At 37.8% G+C, this 23,670-nt stretch overlaps 1 protein-coding gene across 5 annotated transcripts in view; it reads left to right on the top strand.

Annotated features, from left to right (window-relative positions):
* Positions 1-23,670, top strand: part of LOC122793456 (E3 ubiquitin-protein ligase RNF19A-like) — an 862,167-nt gene that overhangs the window by 492,591 nt on the left and 345,906 nt on the right. For all 5 annotated transcript variants that reach the window (XM_044061482.1, XM_044061481.1, XM_044061484.1 and 2 more), the window contains one exon: positions 18,885-19,090. In XM_044061482.1, the coding sequence (XP_043917417.1) occupies positions 18,885-19,090 (206 nt within the window). The remainder of the gene's footprint in view (positions 1-18,884; positions 19,091-23,670) is intronic.

Here is a 23,670-nt window from a genome sequence, read left to right as displayed (position 1 = left end):
CCATGGTGCATATGTATTTCTTTTTATCAGTATCAGTCATGCATTTTTTCCAGCAAGTTAAAGCTTTCAAATATCACATCACAAAAATGATCAGCTTCCAAGTAAATTGATGCTATTATGTCTTTAATGTTAAACCCTAATGTCAAAATAATATTATCAAAAATGTCGTATCTGTTCATGCTACCATTATTTTTACTTTTTAATATTACTACTGGTAATCTTATCTGTTTTTTTTTTCAGAAACTGCAACTGTTTGTCCACTCTCATTTCCTTCTTTCATTCTTCCTTGCCCTGCTGCATATGCATATCAAGTTCTGTTTGTGGCAAAAAAAATCTGTTGCAGAGATAAACCCTGAAAACTGGCAATTCTACCAGCCAAGCATGCATGAACCATTTTCTCATTAACCATCTGCTGATTCGGTTTCCAACCTCTCACTGTCTTCCTTCTGTAATACTCTCTTAATGATGTTACTCTATCATGCTTCCTCTCCTTTCTTTGGCTCTGCCTGGTTCATCAAACCAACCAACACTTGTGTTTCCATTCCTCCAATTTTCAACTTTGTAACAGTTATTTCATCTAATTTTCCTTCCTTTGGTAAGTTTTCTCCTGCTTCTCTCTCCATCAGTGATACACTCTCCTCCATCTTGGCATTCTCAGAAATGCAGCAGCCCTTCAGCACCACCTAGCAGCTCCAGAGAGTTCTCCACTTCCTCTCCTCCAAAGAGTAGGGGAAGTTCCCCTGCGATGTGGCAAAGCTTCCACTAGTCAGTGGCATTGAAAGGATTTTAATATGGCATTGGATGAGTGACTTTATTAATTATATGAGAAAGAAACAAAAAACCATAAGGAGTAGAAGATGGAAGTTCTGAATGAGAGGAGCTGTACACACATGCAGGATTCAGAGAGTGAGAGCAGTATATAGCGTGTTTAAGAAGTGAAATGAATCAGGTAGGTAGGATCAGATATGTGTCTGTGGCACTGGAGGAGGTAAGAGAGGTAAAGAAAGTATGTTTAATGGAGTGAAGTTTTCATGACCATATGACTTTATTGATGAGGGGAAAAGGAAGCAGAAAGCTGATAGAAGATTAGTGTGGTAGTGGAAACTGAATGGGAAGTAAAGGATAGAAGTGGAAAAAGTGATTGGTGGAGCTTAGTAGGCAAAGGAGATTGTTGGTCAGGGACAAGGCAGTGTGGAGAGAGAGAACAAAGAATAGAGATGTACACTGAAAGGACAGCAGGGAGAAAGCAAACACAATAATGGGTGGTAAGCTGAATTAAGGAACCTGAAGAGAAAGAAAGTGAATGACTGAAGAAGAGGAAAGGAAGTCTTGGAGTAGTTGCATAAGAAGATGCATGACTGGTACTTAAGTGTGTAACAGGATAGACTACTGAGTTACACACTGAAAGGATGGAAAAGCAGGGCACATATGAAAATATTTGTAGGAAGGCAGTTTTTTCTGGATTATGAAGATTGTGGAGGAGTGTCAGAAGTTCTGTGCAGCATTATTCAGTACAGGATGCAGAAGAGTTGGAGGGTAGAATGAAAATAGTTGTAAAGGGTTTGCATTGGGCATTCATTTGCACAGAATACTTGAGAATAAAAGTAAAACACAAGGTTAGAGGTACTGTGAAACTGAACTGTAAAAGATTATTAGAGAATGTAGGCAAGCTGTTAATATATGTGTAGGAAATACCAAAACTAGTTGAGAGAGTTTTGTCTGGGGTAGTATATTTGATGACACACATCCCAATATTGGGGAAAGGTGATGGAGATGCTGCAGAATGCAGTAATGGTGTATGTTTGTATGGAGTAGGACAGACCAAAGACAAACAGGAAAATATTATTTCACTGTGTGAGACAGGCATAATCAGTTCACAGATGATATGTGCCCTTAGGGAGGGTGAGCAGGAAGGGAGTGAGGAATGGCTGCTATTACATGAGTGTGAAACAGAAGAGATGATCTTTATTCCACCTAGTTTGGGATTGTAAGCAGGTTAGGGAGCTATAGGATGAACATGGAAATATTGAAAACTGGTGAGAGAGAGGTGAAGATCCAAGAAGAAATGTACACGTATTGGATCTTCATGGTAGATAAGGAAGACAACAGTGAAAGTATGGGGGGTTTTAGGGAGTTTAGAAGGATGGAGTATGTATGGTATTATGGATCAAAGCGTAGGCTGACAGTGATGAGATTTGAATCCCCTACTACCACCAAAATGTGCTGGATGTCACTGCTTGACACACATGAGGACAAGGTGGCACATGAAGGGGTTTAATCTCACAACTGCCAACCAGTGTATCACATGTACATGTGAAGGACAGGATCTACAGTTCTTGAGTCTGCTCCACTGTCCCAAATAAGCTTGAAGGCTATCAAAGAGATAATCTCTTGAGGTACCTAACAGGTTAAAGTAAAGAGAAGAAAAGAATGTACAGAAATCTAATTCAATAATAAATGCATCAAATGTAACCTGTTCCCAAGAATGTAAAGGGATATGCATTGCCATCCACTGTATGAGATACTCACATCCAAAGTTCATTCTTTGGATTAGCATTCCACACCCTTACTCATATCTCTTTCTATCTGTGTAAACTAAAGTGTCTTTCAGTGTCCATTATTGACACATGCACACACACACGCGCACACGCGCACACACACACACACACACACACACACACACACACACACACACACACGCACGCACGCACACGCACACACACACTTACATTGGCATGCTTGTAGAATTTTTCAGTTCCTCAGAGCTTTCTTCCTGGCATGGTAGTAAAGTCAGCACTTCTGATATGACTAGAGACCAGCCACACTGATTACATTACCATTCTTGCTTTAGCCAAATATAAATTATGTAAAACACTTTCTGGTAGTAAACTTATCCAACCTGACTTCTGTTGGTGGACACTACAGCTTTGACAGCCTCTAGTGATTAATAATACCCCCTTCTCAGATAATAAATAACAATGTGTAAATAAATAATCAATGCCAACCATACAGTTTAAATATGAATAATTAAAACCTTACATAGACAATAAAAATCAATGCTGATACAGATTAATTATATAGAAGTCATGAAAATGCAAAGAAAATATAAAATAACAGTCTGCTGTATTGACAGAATATTTAAAAAATCTGATCTACGGCTAAGTAAGTGCACTTACTTAAGAAATAATTGGTTGAACTGTTATAAGGTAGCAAAATAATCAAAGGCAGAATTGAAAAAGAAAACTTTCACAGATGTGTCACCAAGCTCTCCCAAGTAAAGACTAGCTTAACTTTACACCAGATTCAGCTCCAGATGTATACACCTCAGCTCATCATTCTGTTCCCACAGAAATTAAAAATAAATAAATAAATAATGTATGATTACTTTCCCACACAATACTTTACAGGATCTTTTTTCAAATGTAGAGCCCCACATACAATGGTAAAGTGGCTTGAAGAGTCTTGTAATTGCATTTTACAGCTCTTTTTCTTCCTGACTCCTTGTGTGACTTAAGATGGTACAAGCAATTAAGTCCTTCCTAACAAAGAAAACACCACAGTAACACGTTTTGTTCATTTCTTTCCCTTTTCTTCTCCTTTTTCCCAACTTTTGTTTTACAATGAAAAGATCACACATTCACAGGTCACAGGGAGCACACGTATTGCAAGTTCACAGATTATAAATATAGCTTTACAAATGTTCCAATGCTCTGTAATAAGAAAGATAAATATGTCATATTTTAAATCAATTTTCTGTCTCCAAGCACCTTAGTTTTCCCCAATTAAGAACCTCAAGCATGTATATGTGATGCAAGCCCCCAGCAAAAGAACTTGAGACCGTACCTCTGAACTCATTTTCACAGAATGTCCAGATTTATGACATATTTTAAACTGTTTCTCATAAACTTTGTGTTTTTCTGTAAATCAATGAGGATTTAAGTCAATAAAATATGAGACACATTTGAATTTTAGACTTCAGATCCTTCAGAAAATAAATGAGAATGCAAAACCTGTTATAAACTTTCTAAGTTTGTCCCTGTTTTTGGGCCTTTGTCTCCCTATTCCTTTTGGCTTTGCCCAGATTTCTTGCACTAAGATGTTGAGAGGTATGCTTGAGACATGGATATAGTGTTCTGTTACATTACTCTCTTCCCTTTCTGGATAGACCTTCTGCATTGGCTTTATCAGTACTGCTCCTATGTTGGATAGCCATGTTGTCAGATTGCAAGGCAAAACTCCATCTAAGAAGCTTTTCATCCTTCTCACTTGCCCACCACCTTATGTTTTGTGGTATGTAACCACGGTGAACCTTCTGCTGTACAAGTAGGGTTGCAGCTTTTGCTGAATTCAGAATATGGTCAAATATTCTTTCTATATGACTGCATAAGATTCCTCCCAGGATTAAAGTGTGTAACCTCATTACACAATAAGGTGTTCTTCTCCCTGTGAGGAAACCTAGTTAAGTGCAGCCTCCATCCTATAGTTGGAAGTATCTTCCTGCACAATAAATTCTTGACTGTAACCAAGGCGGCCATGTGCAGGGGTCCACTCAAAGCATTTTTAATCCTCTGAAATGCCTGCTCACAGGCTGAAGTCTGGATAACTTTGTCTGGTCTATTCTTCCTGGTAAGGTCTTTAAGGGGAGTACCTATTATAGTATAGTCAGGAACAGACCTTCTATATTACCCAACTGTCCATCGCATGTTTCTTGTTAGTGGGTACTGGCCATGCCTGAAGAGCTTAAATATTGGCTGATTATGGCCTAATCTTTCCATTATCTACACCATGACTCAGATAAGATACTTTTGCCATACCCACTTGATAATTGTTGGCCTTGATAGTCAGCCTGTTGTAGCCTGCCCAAAATCTCTCTGATACGTTAAATGGCAATGTCATCCAGTTAAGCAATGGTATAAACCCTTACTCCTGGTGCAATTAGATCTTGAAACCTCTAGAAGGTTGCTGGGTTATTTTTGATTCCAGATGGCATCTTTGTAAATTTGTGTAGCCCAAATGGTGACATAAATGCTGACCTCTCCATGGCTACAGGACTCAAGAGTACCTGCCAGCAACCCTTGATCAGTTCAGTAATGATTAGTGCCATACATTCAGTCAGCTTCTCTATGGTTTTGTCTGTCCTGTTTATGGGAGACTCATTTGCTTGTGTGTCACTGTTCAGTTTTATGGAGTCCATACAGAACCTGGTGCTTTCATTTTTCTTTGGCATTAGCACCACTGGTAAAGAGCAAGGCCTATTGGACTCCTAGATTACCCCCAATTCTAATATGCCATGCAGTTATTCTCTCATGGTCTCCCTAATTTTTTATTTGATGGGCCACTGAGTGGGTACCTAGGTTTTTACCAGTAAACATATTCCTAAGATGCTCTAGTACTGCTCAGGTTTTCTTCACCTGGCTAGGCTTTAGCTTCTGGGATAGGGCTATCTGATCCACTGAGGTATTAGAAATAGCCTCACCGAGGGAATCTACCACCAAATCCCCTTTGGTTTCTCCTACAACCCACTGCAGATACTGAGTAGCATGGCCTCTCTGTTATTATAGTTCTTTATCATGCAGATATTGTAGAGTTTATGCTTCTGCTTCCTGCTTTCTTCTTGTCAACTTTACCAGTTAGTTAACATCATTCACCTTTTCACAATAGTGAAGGGACCTCCCAGGTTGCTAACGACTTGTGCCCAACAGGAATAAGTACCATTACTTGCAACCCAGTAGAATATTATATGGTTCTGGTTGTGCTGTCATACCAAATATTTTGCTGATGTTAATCTTGCCCTAAGTGATTCTAGACCCTCCCTCCCGAGTATACTCCTGAAGCTTAAAACATATGCATCAGTAGACTCATTGTAAGAATCACACTCACCTTTCCACTCATTTATCAGCTCAAAGGGTCATAAAAATTACTGTGGCATCTCCCCTGTATGCAAAGAGAAGATGTGATAGGCACTCCTTTCTGTACTAATCTGCAACCACCTCAGTGTGGTCTTTAGTGTAGAGTTTAACCTCTCCCCTGGACCATTGGCATGAATGGTAGGGATGGAATTTAAATACTTTACCCCACAATACTAATGCAAACACGGCAGTGGATTTGACATGAAATTGGCACTTCTTGTCAGTATTTCTGTAATAAAACCTACCCTGCTGAAAATAGCTATCAAAATATTTGCCACCTTCTCTGCTTCAATGGGAGACAGAACAACCACCTTTGGGTATGTAGTGGCATAATCCACTACTACTAGACTATATTTCTTACCTATGGAATATCTGATATTCAGAGGTCCCACAGTATCAGTGACTAACCTCTAAAATGGTTCCTCAATAACAGCAAAGGTGTCAGAGTAGCCTTGGCATTGCCTCCAGCCTTGCCAAGCTTTTGACAAGACTCACAGGTCCTGTAGTACCATGTTACATCCTTTGCAATCCCTGGCCAGTTAAAAATCTACATAAGCTATTATAAAAGTCATTTAAGTACACTTTAACTTATTGCTTCTGAGAAGAGCATACTTGTTAGTAAATCATAGTTGCTTTGTATCTTGTAAGAACATACTCAACTTTACAAAATATTTTTAATTACTCCTGGGATAAGTATAATCATTTGTAAATTCAAAATGAAATATTTGCCCTCATGGTACAGATATATATACCTAAAATGAAGGTGTTTGTGTGTGTTAGTATGTGGTCTGCATCTATACTATAGCAAAATCATAGCTGTAGTTGAAAACATTTGACAAAAAATAGCTTTGTTCCAGTTGTTCCAGCCACTCTTGGTTTTCATTTTTTTCAGTTTATATAAGCAATTTAAATATTGCAAATAGGTAACTGTGTGCAATAAGACTCCAACTGCTAATGTGCTAGAAAAACAAGACATTTCTAATGTTTTTTTTGTAAAATAAGCAAAACAAATGTATTTACTTTTTCATGCCACAGTTTGTTTTGCATGGAGCCAGCTGTCATTTCTACTAAGGCCCCAGTTCACTGAGCACACAAAATGCCCAAGTGATTCCTTCCCTTTATTCATGTCTCTCTCTGTTCCAATCCCTTGTGTAAATACAGTTGGTTGGGAACTGTAGAGACAGCAGAGCTAGTCAAAATAATGGGGGTACAAAGACTGAGAAATAGGGACAGATTTTGATATTGTTCTTATAAACCTTAGAAAGGTAAAAATTAAATGCAGACATGCAGATGTCTGTGCTGAATGCTATGTGCCTTGTAGAAAACCAAAGTCTGATCACTGCACTAAACTTTGCAGATTATAACCTTTTTAGCAGTATATCATGCGCAGTACTAATAAAATAACTTGCCTATATAACAGACAACATGTACAATACTGCACAGTTTACAGCTTTAATATCTCAGGTTAAGCTTTTGAGACAGCATGAAATATGATCTTTATCTCCAGTACACAGATCTAACAAAAAATCAGATCTAACATCATTCAGTTTTGCTGTCCTTATATATACACTTTTTTGTACCATTAAGATCTTGCCCATGAGGACAGGCTGTTGATGTTTACAGGTTTGGAATTTGTGATTTCATGCAGTCTCTTGATAAGTTACTTTGTGTTCTGTTTAAGGTGAATTATGTGACAGTTTAGGAGTCGTCCTTGCCTCCAACCCAGTAGGGAGTGTTCCTTCCTTGCACTTGCATCGCAGGAATTTCATATCTGTAAATTTCCTTGAAGCTTATACCAGACATTGTTACACACAACTGAATGCCTTTTTTAAGGAGTTATTCTTATCAGCCTTCTTCTTCAAGCTGTACTTTGTGTTTTGTTTTATGTTACATTAGAGATGAATGCTGTTTTAGCTAAGAACAGTTTAACCCTTGAATGTATATTTCAGCAAACAGAAATGCATGCATCTAACTGACTATATGTATTGTATATTCTAGCAGACAGAAGGATATATGCATCTAACTAGCAAGCAGAAGTACATGCACTATTATTTTCACTATATATATATATATATATATATATATATATATATACACACACACACACATATATTCTATTAAACGGAAGTATATATATATATATATATATATATATATATATATATATATATATATATATATATATACACACACACATATACATTATATTAAACAGAAGTATATATATATATATATATATATATATATATATATACACACACACACACACACACATATATATATATATAAATATATATATACATATATATTTATATATATATATGTATATATAAATATATATATATATATATATATATATATATATATATATATATATTTAAATACAAAACAGTCTACATTGGTATATACTTTTTGGTTAGATCATAACTGTCATCATTGCATACTAGAAACACATTGGGAAACAAAACCTTTAGTTTTCTTTTGATACAGCAAGTTAAAACACAGTCTTATATTGTTAAGAACCATTACTACTAGAATTGGATGAATTATTCATTTTAACAACTATTTTCCTTTTGAAGACCATCCTGTAAAAATGTCCCACCAGTTATGAGCTGTAAATTGCAATTGTTGAATTAACTATTTGTTTTAAATAATGACTTTATCTTACTGACAAAGTTAGTGGATTTTATTGCAAAGGCATTGCAGCCTTGTTTCTTGGAATAAACACATATGTGTCATAAATGTTAAGCTTTGTTTTGTTACTATACATACAAATGGACTGAGGAGCAATTTCTATGAACAGTTTAAAACTTGACAGATTTACAGGGTGTTGTAGAAAACATGGTTTATACACTGAAGAATGCTGTTTACATATTAAACCATTTACTGTACAGCATACGCTTGCTTGTACAGAATGTTTTTGCAATTGTATATACATGGACTGTAATGTACACTCAGTCCAGTTTACAAACTTAGTGCCAAACTGAAGCCTCCTAATTAAACATTACTGAAACATTAAAATGTATTTCTGGCATTTTTATCTAACTACCGTACATGTTGATGGTACCCTAATCACTTAGTGACAGTAAAATAGCAATGATGTCTTTTAATAATTACTTATCATTAACACAGACCAATATGTGTTTTCTTGTACCTTTATTCCTTTATTTTAGTCCCTTCTGCAGTACTGTTTACACAGTCAGTGTAAAATGGAAAGAGTGCCCTTTCTCCTGTAGTATACAGCATTTTACTACACTGTTGTTTAATTACTTCATGCTGTGAGAATTGAATGTATGCCTGCCATTTGGCTGTTACTTTGACTGTGACATTGATTTAAGGAAAGATTTTCTTTAACAGATTACACATTTGCTTTATTACGTCACTAACAAACTGTGGACCATTGTCTGATTTGATAATTGTTGCCATCCCCAATGACAGAAACTATGTTTTATAAAGCTTCTGGTGTTGACTTCCAGTTGTTGGATATGCCTGATTATGTACATACCAAAGGGGGCATTGTATTCCATGATAGATTTGATGAATACCGAATACAGTGGAACAATGACTTCCTTGATCTTAGATGCCATACCTTTGTTTATAAGTTGCACAACATAGAATTATTTCCTCACCACTGTAGACACGTGATGATCAAAGGCTAGATTAATTTCTATGTGTGTACCTAAGTCTCTGACTACTGGGTCAACTCTAAGTGTGTGTTGTCAGTATGATAGTTACCAGGGATGGATGACTTCTCAAAGGATACTATTATGCATTTCTTGGTGTTAATTGTAGTCCATGGTGCTGACACCAGTTGTTTGTATGTGTCAGCCCCTCCTGGAGAACATTTGTGTCAGTGTGGGATTCAATGACAGCTCCTAACTTGCAATCATCTGCAAATGTAGTCAGCCAGAGACCACTGACATTGGCCTTGACTTCTGAGAAGTAAATGCCAAAAAGGAGCGGTCCAAGGATGGATCCCTGAGGGATTCCACTTGTGACTAGCCTCTTTGTAGAGGTGAATGCTTCAATTCTTACATCCTGGGTCCTGTCTTTGAGCCAGTTGGCTATCTACCGGGTGACATATGGGTTTGTACCTAACCTCTTGATTTTGTCAACAATACCTGAGTGGGGTATTGCATCAAATGCCTTGGCCACTTCAGGGTAGGCAGTGTGAATGACTTTGCCCTCAACCATTGCTTAGCTGACTTTCTCAAAGAAGTCCACCAGATTATGTAGGCATGATCTGCCCTTGAAGAAACCAAATTTGGATGAGGCCAGTGTCTGGAGGTTTACTATATCTCTACTGATCACCTCCATGATAATTCTTTCCTTGGCTTTACATATAAGACTAATGAAACTTATGGGTCTGTAGTTTCCAGGGTCTGTAGATGACCCACCTTTGTGCAGAGAGATGATTGTTGCCTTTCTCCATTCATGAGGCACAAGGCCTGTTTGGAGGCTAAAGTTAAATAGTAATTCCAGAAGCCCTGATAGGTCAATTTTCTTGCTATTTAGAAGCCATCCTGGGATATTGTCTGGGCCCATTGATGCAGTGTTCTTGGTCTTAGAGAAAGCATTAAGGACCTGTTCCCTAGAGATAGTAGGGGGAGTTATACTTGATGATATTTCCTGAGAGATGGCATTTTTAGTCATTATAGCTAAAGTCCAAATTACCTGTAAATGCACTGTTTTAAACTAAGGTGTCTTACTGGATTTTCTTTCACAGCTATGTTGTTGTGATGCAGATGCAACAGAACAGAGTTTTGTGATGAAATGGTACTCACTGATTGGTGATGAGAGCCTTTTGCATACCCTAACAAATTAGCATGTTCTTCCATGCTATTGTCTTACATCTCTTATTATTTCAACAGAACCTGATTTTTCATTTGTCCTGCCTGCTTATCTCACTTTCAAAATAAATTATGCTTGCCATGACATTACATCATGAAAGTATGCAATCATGTTGGCATAAATTCCATATAATCAATCTAATTTTATAAAATGATAAATAAAGCACATTAGAAATATGAGTCTATTTTATAATCTTGATAGGGCACAGTAGTGAATAGCTTAGAATAGATGTTGCCCATTTATCCAAGTATTTATGGCAGACAGCTTCCCTTTTTGAAAATAGAGTATTAAGAGTGAATAAATCTGATCTATCCCATAACCTGTTGTTCTTTACACATTATAGAATAAATCATTGTGCCACTCCAGATAAATTCAGCATTTTGGCTTCATTAAACTTTCCTCAGAACCAGAGACAATTCATTAATTGGGCAATGCCTAAGGAAAACAAAAGTAAGTTATCCCTGGCAAAGTACAAATAAATTGTTTTATCATTATTATTTGCATTGAATAGTTTACTATAGTGCCTGGCTTGTGAAGATCTACTTTGTTATACTTACAATTTCTTGTTTAGAAGATCATAGGAACTAGAAGGTAAATAAGTTTGAAGACCATGTGTTTTGGTAACTAAGTTTTTTTAGGTCAATACATTTTTTCTTCAGGAAATTTTGGGACCTTTCTAGCTGTATGATTTGTCTGGCTAGGTACATTGTACCCAATCACTGGTTTAAGTAAGGCAGAGTACAAAGGAACAACAACATCATTTGGAAATCAGTTGTTCTAGACACCAGGATTTCCTAAGTACTGTTGCAACATGATGTCCAGCAGTGAGGGAATTGCTGACCTTGACTACCATGTCCCAGTAGAGTAAGGTACTGGCTATGCTATGATGTGTGGATGAGGGATGCTTCTAAAAGGTGGGAATGCTGCATTTTGTTTAAATCCTTTCTTTGTACACCATTGATTTGTAAGGACTAGTTTTTGCTGGAGGACTTCTGTAGCAATGGGGGAACAGACAATGACACTTAGCTTGCAGTCATCAGAGAATTTGGTTAGCAGGGGAACTCTGAATGAAGATCATGAGTCTTGGTAGCTAATAATTTTTAGGCCATGTGATGGATTTGTGGTATGGAAGTTGGAAAACTATATGCCAACAAAGAAGGGTCCCAGCGGCAGTAGAGACTTAACTGTCATAGTCAAGGACACTTGGTCAGTTTTGTCCATTTCACAAAAGATGCAATATGAAATGTTCTTAAAATGAATTACTGATGATTTTATTTTTTATACAATGCATTAATGGGTGTGGCAACAAGAGTATAAAAGTGCTGCCATGTGTGGTTAGGACAGTAGCAGAAAAACAAATGACACAGAAATGAGATGTGTGACATGCAGACATTCTGAGCTGCACTGCTTTATTTAGGCATTTATAGTATTCCATATATTACATTAATATCCTAAGACTGGTAGCTTCCAGAACAGGTAGCAAGATGTCAACCACTGCATAGCTGTTATTTCTGCAGTTATGAATATTAGCAATATCTTTATATTAACAGCACTATCTCAAGATTGCTATCATGAGCATTAGGAAGCAAGGAGGCATGGAGAAACTGATATAACTTGGTATATGAGGACAGAGAAACTTATCACTGTGGGATAAGGCTTGAGGACATGAAGAGTGTTTTTGAACAATTATGAAAATTATAAAATATTTTCTATATTTTCATTAATAATGCAAAGATGGAGTGTACTGGTAGTTTTCAGAAAAAAAGATGACACTAACAGAAGTTGTATAAGATAAACATATCTAGAGATGCAACTATTTTTCAGATACATTTTATTAATATTAACAATATTCTAAAATCAATGTTAATATATGAATGGTGGTTTCAGCATTAGGGGACAAGCTAGTTTGTGCAACCGGACATGATCTTGTAGGAATGCACAGAAAAACAATCACTGCAGGATATATAGAGCTGGAATTATTAAAGAATATATGTAAAAAGATATGAAAATTATGAAATATTTTTCCAATTATCTTTAAGGAGTAAAAACGGAGTGTGATACTATCTTGTGTGAAGACTATACAAGCGGTGGGTATCACTAAAAAAATAATGACAAGTAACATGAAGACATCAGCTGATATAAGTGTGTGCTTGAGGCAGAAGTGATTAATATTAACAATATCCCACTGTAAAGGAAAATATTGCAGGAATTGTCTGCTGTGCAAGGGAGCAATATATGTTTAGGGGGCAATGAATGCAGTGGGTGCTAGGAAAATGTTTATACTAAACATACTTGGGAAAGAGGAATACAGCGAAAAAATTTAAATATTTGCTTGAAGTACCAGGTATTAATATTTGCAATATTCTAATACTGATGTGTCATGAATGGTATGTCATGTATTACAGAGCAGAATGCCATCTGCGAGTTGATAGAATATAGTATTCAGCAAGAGTGAACATTACTTTGCAAAGCACAGGGCTTGAGTTGCCAAAGAGTGTTTGCTAAAGATTGTGAAAAACATGAAATATTTTACATATTTACAATAGCAAAGTAAAAAAATAAAGTGTTAACACTGTCACTCCAGGAGGTCCTTTGCAAGCAGTAGCTGTTAGAAGAAAAATAATGCTAGACACACTCAGGCAGTACAAACACAGACACAGATATAAGTATCTGCTGTGGTACACTGTGTTAATATTGGGAATATTACAATACTGAGCATAATATCTCATGATTGATAGATCACATGTGATGGACCAAGAGTATATCTAAAAACTGACACAATTTGCTGGGCATCCACAGTGAAAAAACTTGGTGTAAGATATACCGTGCTGCAGTTACTTAGGAATGTTTGCAAAAAAGTTATGAAAAATTATATTTTTATATTTACATTAATTATGCAAAAATAGTGTGTGATACAGTCATGATGGGGATGGCATATGCAAGTTGTGGATGGCAGATAAAAACTGATATTGAAACATGATGGGTGATTTGAAGGCTATAAATGTTTGCTCTGTGAAATAGTTATGAATATTTGCAATATTTTCATATTTGGATTAATATTGCAAAAGATTTGTAGTGTACAGAAATGCTGCCATCTTATGTACAACAGTAAGGCACACAACTTTACCATTCATTGTTGCCATCCAACATGCATTGCTTTATGGAGTAATATTGTTATGTTGGAATATTGTGAAAATATTATATGCATAATTTGCATTAATTGTGCAATAACACTGAACTTAACTACGTTATGCTGTCCAGTGTTGTCATATATTACTAAAGCCCTCTTGAACAGGCAAATAGTTCACTCACTGATATAGTTGGTCTGTCTTGCATACAAAGAGAAATATAACCCTTTGTTTGATCGTAATACAGATTCCTTTTTAAAAGGTAAAATGACATTTTCTTTAATAAATCTGAGCTATAGATTCAATATCACTAAACATACTTTTGAAATTAACATCATTGTGTAGCATATCATCTAATGGACAACTTTAGTATTTTGCATTTTTTGTAACTTGCACTGTGTGAGATATTGCAAAAGAGATGAGGTCTGCGCTTAATATAGCATTTTAGAGAAAACTTTTCTGAAGGCAGATGGCTCTCAATACTGAATGAGTTAAGTGCAGATGGCCTGCAAAAGAAACATGATAAACTATGGCCAGAAGTGACTATCAGTAAACCCTGAGTTTTGACAACTGATGTATGACTTCTCCCTTTAGCCATCATTCAGGAATCCATTCCCTGTACAATAAGGCTTTGTCCCAGTATATGGGCTCCCTCTACCCTTGAATATCCAGACCTTCCTTGGCCACCTCCCCAAATAATGTAGAGTCTGAGAGCTAAGCCTCCTTCTTCATGACTCCCCTCAGGTCTCATTCCAAAGGAAGTCTGGTTTCTTTTGCCAGTGGTAGCTGATGTTCTGGCTGAGTACTACCACCCACTTCCCCCTCTGAAGCACTTCTCTCCAAGGGAAGCCCCATACCATTCCCCTGCTTTGTTTCATATTCCAGTTTGCTGCTACCAACCAACCTGTGAAGTAGCCACATTATCAGCCTCAGGTGAAGGTGTAAACCTCATCTAGGTCTTCCTTCCTTTACCATCCCCAAGTGTTTACTTTTGCCTAACTATATATATAACAGCACACACACGCACACACAGACACACACACACACACATACACAGACACACATTTGACGCAGATTTATGTCTGCGGTTGTGTCGCTCTTGGTCCCCCTCCCCAACAATCCAGGATGCATACTTTTGTGATAATTGGGTAAAACTGTTGTATCCAAGCAACTTACCACTTTTATAGTACTCTCCTAGCTTGCTGTTTCCTGGGATCATTGTTCTTCACCTGGTTCAGTGGACAGTGAAACCATATATGTCCCTTTTGGTCACATCTGAAACATCTAACCCTCCAAACCTGGGTTTTTAAAACTAACAATAGCTTCCCCCTTTTCCTGTGTGACCTGCTGTGGTGGCTTAGGCTGCCCCCAGTAGTTCCTTTTTTCCCCTGTGCTGTGCCTGGAACCCCCTACTATGCAATTACAACACAGTAGCTAGCTTGTGGTCCCCCTTCCTTAGTAGTGTTACACTTCCAGTCTGCCAACAAAATCTTCATGTCCTCAGGAACAGTAATTAGGGCATATTCTCTAACCAAAAGTTCTGCAAGCATTTCAAATGTGATGACTTTACATTCATTCACCATCTATGAAAATAAATGCTAATTTGTACAAGATACTCATTCATATTGTCATCTGCCATTCCTCTATGTCTCTAAACTTCTTTCTGTGCATTTCATGAGTCAACTTAAAGCACACAAGTAAACAATCTTTAATGTTTGCATAATTTAATCAGTCAGCAACACTAAGTTTAGAAATTCCATGTAATGCTGTACCCATGAGCTAAGGAGTTAAAAACTTCACTCTCCATGGTCAACTTTCTATTTGATTGAACACCCTTTCAAGCACCCATATAAAACTACCAAAATCATTCTTGTCTTTATACAAAGGAAGATATGTTTTGCTGACTTGTGCTTTTAAGGTTTGCCTTTCCCACTGCTTTTATCTTCTGCATACATCTGCAGCAGTTTCCCGACTATACCAAGTTCCAGACATCTCATCTTATGCCAGTCTCTGTAGCTCCACCTGGGCTTTGAAGTCCTCCTAGGAAGGAGGAGGTGCTTCCTGCATACCTACAGTACCTGTTAGGCTGTATACAGGTTACCACCAATTTTTTGAATATATCAGCATATTGTATTCCTTACCTTTACACTTCTTGACCAGTTGTTACTAATACAACATTTTAGTGTGGTTCCCAGAGGAGCTCAAGTGTACTGACTGGGTATATATGAGGAAAAGGAGCTGTGATCCTGGGATCCACTCCAGTGCACAAACAGGTCTGATTGCTAGCAGAGGGGTGTTCTTTTGAGGTGTACCACTGGTACCCAACAAGGAAAAAAAGAAATGTGAATGCAGATCTGACTCAATAACCAATTCATTAAATGTGAGCTGACCTCAAGAATATTAAGAGAATATATACTACTGCCCTGGATATGGAATTTAAACATCCATATCTTGAGTAGGATTACAGAGCTGAGTCTTTGGTTTACCCCTCTTACACTCACCTAGACACATGTGCATGCGTGCACACACACACACACACACACACACACACACACACACACACACACACACACACACACACACACACACACACACACACACACACACTTCCCAAAGAAGGCTGGCAGGATTCTTCAGTTCCTCCCAGCTTTCTTCTTGGCATGGTAGTACTGATAGCATTCTAGATATGGCTGTAGATCAAACACACCCATTACTTGTCCACACATGATCTATGCAACTATAAATTATAAAAATATATATATCTAAATGGTAGCATGTTCAAGCAATATGTCTGTATGTCTTCTGAAGGTAGATATCACAGCTTTGCCAACCCATAATTCTAAATAATAATACCCCCTTTGAGATAATACATAACAATGCATAAATAACAAACAAATGTCAGCTACAATATCTTAAATGTTAATAAGTAAAATGTTACTTAGGCAAAGCACTAGGCTGGGATTAAAATTGGTAATTTATGATCAGTGCTGTACCCTGGTTAACAAATTTAAATAAATAAATCAGCAAACAAACAAACAAATAAAAAAGAAAGACTGAAAACAGTGCTGATACAGAATAAGTATGCAAAGGTCAAGGCAATGCAGAGAGAATATAAAAATAACAGTCATTTATACAGACATAATATATAAAGAGCAATGTAATCTACAATCTATAGCTAAATAAATACCCTAGCTGTCTCTTACTGAATAAATATGGGACTAAAGTTTTCTAAGTTAAGTTAAGTTAGGCAAAATTCAAAAAGAAAGCCTTCATAGATGTGTCACCAAGATCTCCCAATCAGGGATTAACTTGTCTCAGTAACATCAGAATTCAAACCATTAGCCAAGAAAACAAATATTAATTTTATGTATTACTGTAGTTGAAGTGTCACAGTGATCGTTTACATGTAGAAATCAACGTTCACGTGCCAATCTACATTGACAGCTGCACTGTATATCTCTAACCACTGTACAAGCAACAGCATCTAACTGCATCACTTAAGCAGTGGAGCATAGAGAGTTTTAATGATCATTATTTACAAACTCCAAATGAACCACCCTGACCACAAAATAACAAAGAAGCAATGTTTTACTTGAGGGGAGTTTTGCCCCCTGCCACCCTACTGTGAAGGCTTTGCCCCTACTTACTTAAATATATTACTTCCACAGTTGCAGAATTACAACTAAAAAAAATTCACCTGTCCTATTTTTAGTTGACGAAATACAAGTCAGCTATAGGACAGACTGACACAGAGTGACTTTGCTGGCTTTTGTGTCTCACAACTTGTTGATAAACTTAGTACTTAGTAATCTGCACGATCTACTGTACATGTGTATACAGGTCTTTAAACTGCACTGAAAATTTTAAGTGCATGTTTAAATCCATACACATTATACATTAGTGCATACCCAGTACTCGACTTAGAGGAGGAAGTTGATAAAAGAATAAAAGCACCAGCATACAGTAACATTATCTAAAAAGGTAATAAATTTATTTTGTAGATAATGCTATTGTAAAATAACAATGTATGATATTCATGTGTGGATAATGCAGATTTACCCATGTCCTCTCAAAATATTTATGTTTTGATCTAATAACTATTACCATAATAATATTTAAATGTAGATCTTAGAAAAGGTTGGGTGAATCTAAACTCCAGTGGGATAGCTCAATTCTAAGCACCAATTGAAATAATTGGCTAGGTTTAAAATGGCCTGATAGGGCAGTTATGAACCTATGTCTGGATTTGTTTGGTTACTCAGGCTCCACCCTTATAGCCACAATGCACCAGTTGTGAGCAGACCCTGCATTACCCACACTTGAATATGATAATGTGCTTAAATATCTTTCTTTAAAATACAGTCTGCACAAGCTCTGCTCACAAGTAAACAGAAACAAAGGACAGATGTGTATCATGGACTGCAGAATTTTTGTTATGAATCACGAATCACTCTTAATATAAAAACATCTGATGATGCAAATCTTCAACACTGAATTTTTATTGCAAAACACTGCACTTCATGGTGACAGGGCGAGGTGATAGTGTGCCCCCAAAAGTCTGGATACTTGAAAGAACATGTCTTTTTGTTTCCCCTAACCAACTGCCTCAGTATGCAAAGTATCTAGTTTTGTCTTCTAGTGAAGGTAGTTAACTGTTTCATACTTTGTACTTCAGGATTAACATTATACAGACATCTGGAGACCCAGAGCAACTGAAGGACTCCTTTACTTGACTGCTGCGAGAATCGTATCACAAAGAGGAAGTTTTACACACATTATAGCAAAAATGAAAAAGAATTAGTCTGTACAGGCAAAGTAAAATACTTTGCCAGTACTGGGAAAAATATGTTTTTTTTTCCTTGAGTATTTCTACAAACATGTCAGGGTATTATTTACACCATGTATTCATTAACATAACAGCCAGTCCACAATTTAACCAAAACATACTTTTATTTTTGTAGCATCATGCTAACTGATTACTAAAATTGTCTTTCAGCTATGCTGTCATTGCTTATGGTTGTGCTGAGTGTCCCAAACTGACATGTGGACGAGATGGCTGTGGAACAGAATTTTGTTATCACTGCAGACAAATCTGGCATCCAGATCAGACTTGTGAACAAGCACGGCGGCAGAGATCCCCAAACATTCCAGGAACAAATGAGCCTTCTACATTTCTTATGCTCAGTGAGGAGCCAGGATGTGGTAACGTATTAAAGACATATTTATGTAATTGGAAATTAAGCAGTTGTAGAATATAGTCCTCAGTAGCTGATTTGATGTTGTTGTTGTTGTTGTGGTGCCTTTCGGCTTTTCCCAGTTAGGGGTCGCCACAGCGAAACTCCAGTCCGCTAATAATTGGTAGTTGATTTTTATGTGCCGAGTTACCAGCCCTGACGCACAACCTTCAACGAAGGTACGTCCATTCACGCATGTCTCCAAGCAGAAGACGCTCTAGCTGAGAATCGAACCGGACAGCGTCTTACTGTGAGACGCCAATGCTACTGCAGCACCACCACCGCGATATTACTCATGAAATGGTAAACTTCTGTAGACTCCATAAACATAGCATTTAAATCATCTTACTAGATGCCAAAAAAAATCACTCTCTTTCAGACTGCAATTATTGTTTGTTAATTAATTATTTTTTTTAAATACAGTGACATGGAGGCAACTTACAATCACATTTACTCTATTCTATTTAATCTGCCTTATTTCAATTATAGACAAACTGCTGAAAAGATTAATTCAGAAAAAATAGGATGATGTTAAGAACTGTCTCATATACTCCACCATTGCTAGGATTCATAAAGGGCTACAGCTAGTGGTAAGCCCTAACACTGGCAGGAAACTACTGGCAGATGCCCTTTCTGATTCATACCAGCAGAAAATGAACTGGATACTGTGCAAATGCAGTCAACAGCAAACACAACAAATTAAACACAAAAAGAAGGCCGGACTGACAATGGCAAAGGAAGCAATAAAACTTATTTGTTTAATAGAAATCCACAAAGCATTTGGGTGAAACCCTTCTTCAGTGTGATATCACAGTGAAGAAGAATTTCACCTGAAAGCTTTGTGGATTTCTATTAAACAAATAAATTTTATTGCTTTCTATTCATAGACAGACCCACTGCAGTCATTCTACACTTTTGGTAAAATCACTGAGATGGGCCATCTCCATTGCCACGGTAAATGCTAATGAGGCATTCTGCAGGAACAATCTATGCTAATTAGCCAAGTGCTGTCCATCAGAAATGCCTGTAGGAAAGCATTTATGCGCCTGAGTGATGACCAGCTGCATTTCTTAACACAGCCAAAGTGCTACATTAACCCATTGTTTCAATAGGCAAAACTGTATTACAGGCAAGTATCATGCAATTTAGCAGAGATGTTGTGGTGGGGGATATGTATACCTCTCAACCTCATAGCACAAGGCATCTGGACAAAACCAAAATAATTGGAGGATGAAGGCCTAAAAATAGGGACAGATTTTATGAGAAACAGACCAAAAATGTGCTCAGTGCATTCTCAGTGGAAATCTGGACAGGTGAGAGGTATGTGAGTGTCTGTAAATGTGTGGCAGCATGTGTGAGTGCCTGCAGGGGTATGTGTGGGTTTGATTCCCTTCAATCTGCACTTACCAAACTGTGTGGCTTTGACAAAGTCACATGACCAAATAATGCTCTCAGGGGATCCCTGAAGACAGACCCTTATTCCTGGTGGGATTTTCTAGTTATCAAGTAGATAAAATACATATTCATTTAAGGAGAGAAATAAGTTTTTTTCTAATTCAGTACTGGAGAATCCTTCTAGGGCAGGTTGCCATAAATTTATATTTTATTATCAGTGTAGTGAATGTATTTTAATAAAGCATTTTATTCATTTATTTACCTGCAAATTCTAGTCTACTATGCTGAGACAAAAAAATTGTATTGCAAGACCTGATCATAGAATAGAGAAATACTTGAGCACAAAAATACAAATGAAATTAGAGGAATTTTTAGAAAGCTTCTTAAATTATTTTTAAAATAAAAACCTCTGTTACTATTTTATACCTTGAAGAGTGATATAACTTCCAGGTAAATAGCAACTTCATTTGTTGAAAGGCAGCTCTACTGCAGTAATAATACATTGTCTTACAGAACTGAAAACAAGACCAGTAACATACGTCTGGGATTCATAGATGGTTAATGCAGTGTGCAGCTCAAATTAATGTGGATAGAAGCCACGTGCAAGGTGTGGGAAAGTCTAAGATGCAGATGGCATGTCTCCACAGTGGTCAGAATGGTACAATATGCAGTACATAATAATGAATGTATAAATACACGTAAATGTGAAGGCCCATGCAAAAGAGTCACATGGTATGTGCAAATAAAGGAACCCAGAATGGCAGACTGTTTCAGAGATGTATAAGAAGGCAGTGCTGTGCAGCAGTGATTACTTATCTATAATAATATGTTTCATGGTGTATTGGTGGGAACCATGCTAGGAATACCAACAGCAGTAACACAGCAGCAGCGTGTATTGAGAACCCCCATCAGAGCAAGTACTTGCAATGCAATGTTTTTTGTCCATTATACATGGCTAGCTAGCAGACCAACAGATTGCAGGTCATTCTTGAGTGGGCAGGGATACTGTAAGGGATCTAGCTGAAGTATGTCATTCACAAATGGAATGAGGAAGATGCATAGTATGTCTGTTCCTGTGTACTTCTTAACTATGGGGCCTTTGAACAACTTAAAGGGGGCATGTTAAGGGCATCACAGGCATCAGCTTCACAAATATTAACCCAGTTACTCAACTTTATGCTAAAATGTTTGGAGGACCATATCTGTTTTTTCAGTTACTCAGAAGAGAGCACCAATACCATGCGGCATTTTATGGCATAGTCCATTTCCAAGAGGACCTGGAAGATGTAAATTGCACCCACCTTGACTTGAAGGCCCTGTTGGTCCCAAAAGGTCTGTGATACATAAACAGGAATGGCTTCTTCCCTGAGCTGCCAAGTGAACTGTAATGTTTACAAGATCCACACATTTAGAGGTGTCATCTGGTCCACAACGATGAACCATGAAGCAGACAACATAAAATACTATTGTGCATATAGTATTACTCCCAAACTCTACAAGGCTGTGCATAGACTGGCAACACTGTCCATCAGGCATTACCATACCTACAGAGGTTAGGAGTGGGCAGAGCACAGTCATCATCACTTGCATATGTTGGGGCGACACACATATTGACAGGTCCCTGTAACACTATGATGTGCATATTGTCATGGGAGGCAAACAATGTAGTCATATATCTTGGGAGGTTGTGGGGTATCATGGCTCACATCCTCCAGTGGTGGGGTGGGGATGATATGACATGTCAGTGTCCACTCATTTTTGACTTGTGATATTGGGGCTGGATCCAGTCTGTGGAAAAAAAAAAGGTGTAGAACTACAGGAGCACATGCACCCTGATGAGGTGTTGCATGTGTTGAGCATGAGTGGCTGTGCCACCCATGGCCTGGACAATGCCCATAACCAGTTGTGGCAGACAATAAGCCCACAGGTGACACTTGTTTTCTCACCAATGGTCTGTGTAATCTAATATGAAGTGACCTATGCCAAAAAAAAAAAAACTCACACATGGAGCTTCCATTGGCCAGGATTGCATGACCTGTGGAAGCAAAGTGGCTGCTGGCTGCAATATGTATTATTAAAGTGTTGACATTTTCCATCAGTGACTTCAGCAGTACTTTTCACTTTCTTTCACTGTACTCCAGGTCCCTGTGCAGTAGCTGCAGGTCCTCCCATAAGACACAAAGCGCACTCACCATTTCCGCAGTGCTATACATAACAACCAACTATGCCTGGATCACTAACTCTTATATCTACTGGTTCATTTTCAGTTTCACAACCCAATCAAGGACATCCTTACAGGCACAGTGGCACTATATGCTCCTTCATATCTCCTTATGGTGGGTATGCCTGTCTCAGAGGCAGTGCACATGTCAGTTAATGTGGTGACTGGGTAAACATGAAGCCTCTGTGGTCTTTCATGTACAGAGTGTTTGTCATGCTCTGGTGAGGCCAACTGCTCAGTCAGTACCTTTACATGAGCCTCTGCAATGGTGGAAGTGGGGAATATGCTTCCCTTGCAGTGTTGAAGACAGTGGCACTTTTGTCTTCAGACCATACCAATTACATGCTGTCATATTATCCTCCACCAATAGCTCTGTGTTGCCTGTAGAGCTGGACCCCTCACCACATGAGATCATTGTCAACCCACACATATAAATTTCCAGATCTCTCTGTGCCATGAATGCTGGTACACATGAAAACAGTGCTGTGGAATACATTAAAAGACCTGTTTCGTCATCCAGAACATTGCATTTCTTGACCAAAAATGTCTAGAAGGGCAGATATATAGTTGGGCCTTGTTCTCTTTCTCTCTGTCTTTCTCTCTGCAGTTATACAGTGGTGTGTGTTATGGTGTACATTACTCACCCTTTCCGGACTAGTGCTTCTCTTACTGATACATGAGTGTTTGGCGCCATGCCTGCTCCCATCTATAGGCCATCGTCAGTAATGAAGGACTAATCACCATGGCTACCAAGCGACACCAAAAACATCTTGACTTCCATCAGCCCCTTCTGTGTTCATGGTCCTACACCCAAGAGGACCTGTCTATCAGAATGTCATGTGCCTTTTCCTTTGCATAGCATATTAGTAATCCTCCTGTATACATGTTATAGAGACCTATTATGGATGCCCACTGAATTCACAGCCTGTACT

The sequence above is a fragment of the Protopterus annectens genome, chromosome 2.part0, assembly GCF_019279795.1.
Source record: "Protopterus annectens isolate FY-2018-M chromosome 2.part0, PAN1.0, whole genome shotgun sequence".
Lineage (NCBI taxonomy): Eukaryota > Metazoa > Chordata > Ceratodontiformes > Protopteridae > Protopterus > Protopterus annectens.
Note: the sequence above shows the minus strand (reverse complement) of the source record. Positions and strands in the feature narration are given on the sequence as shown.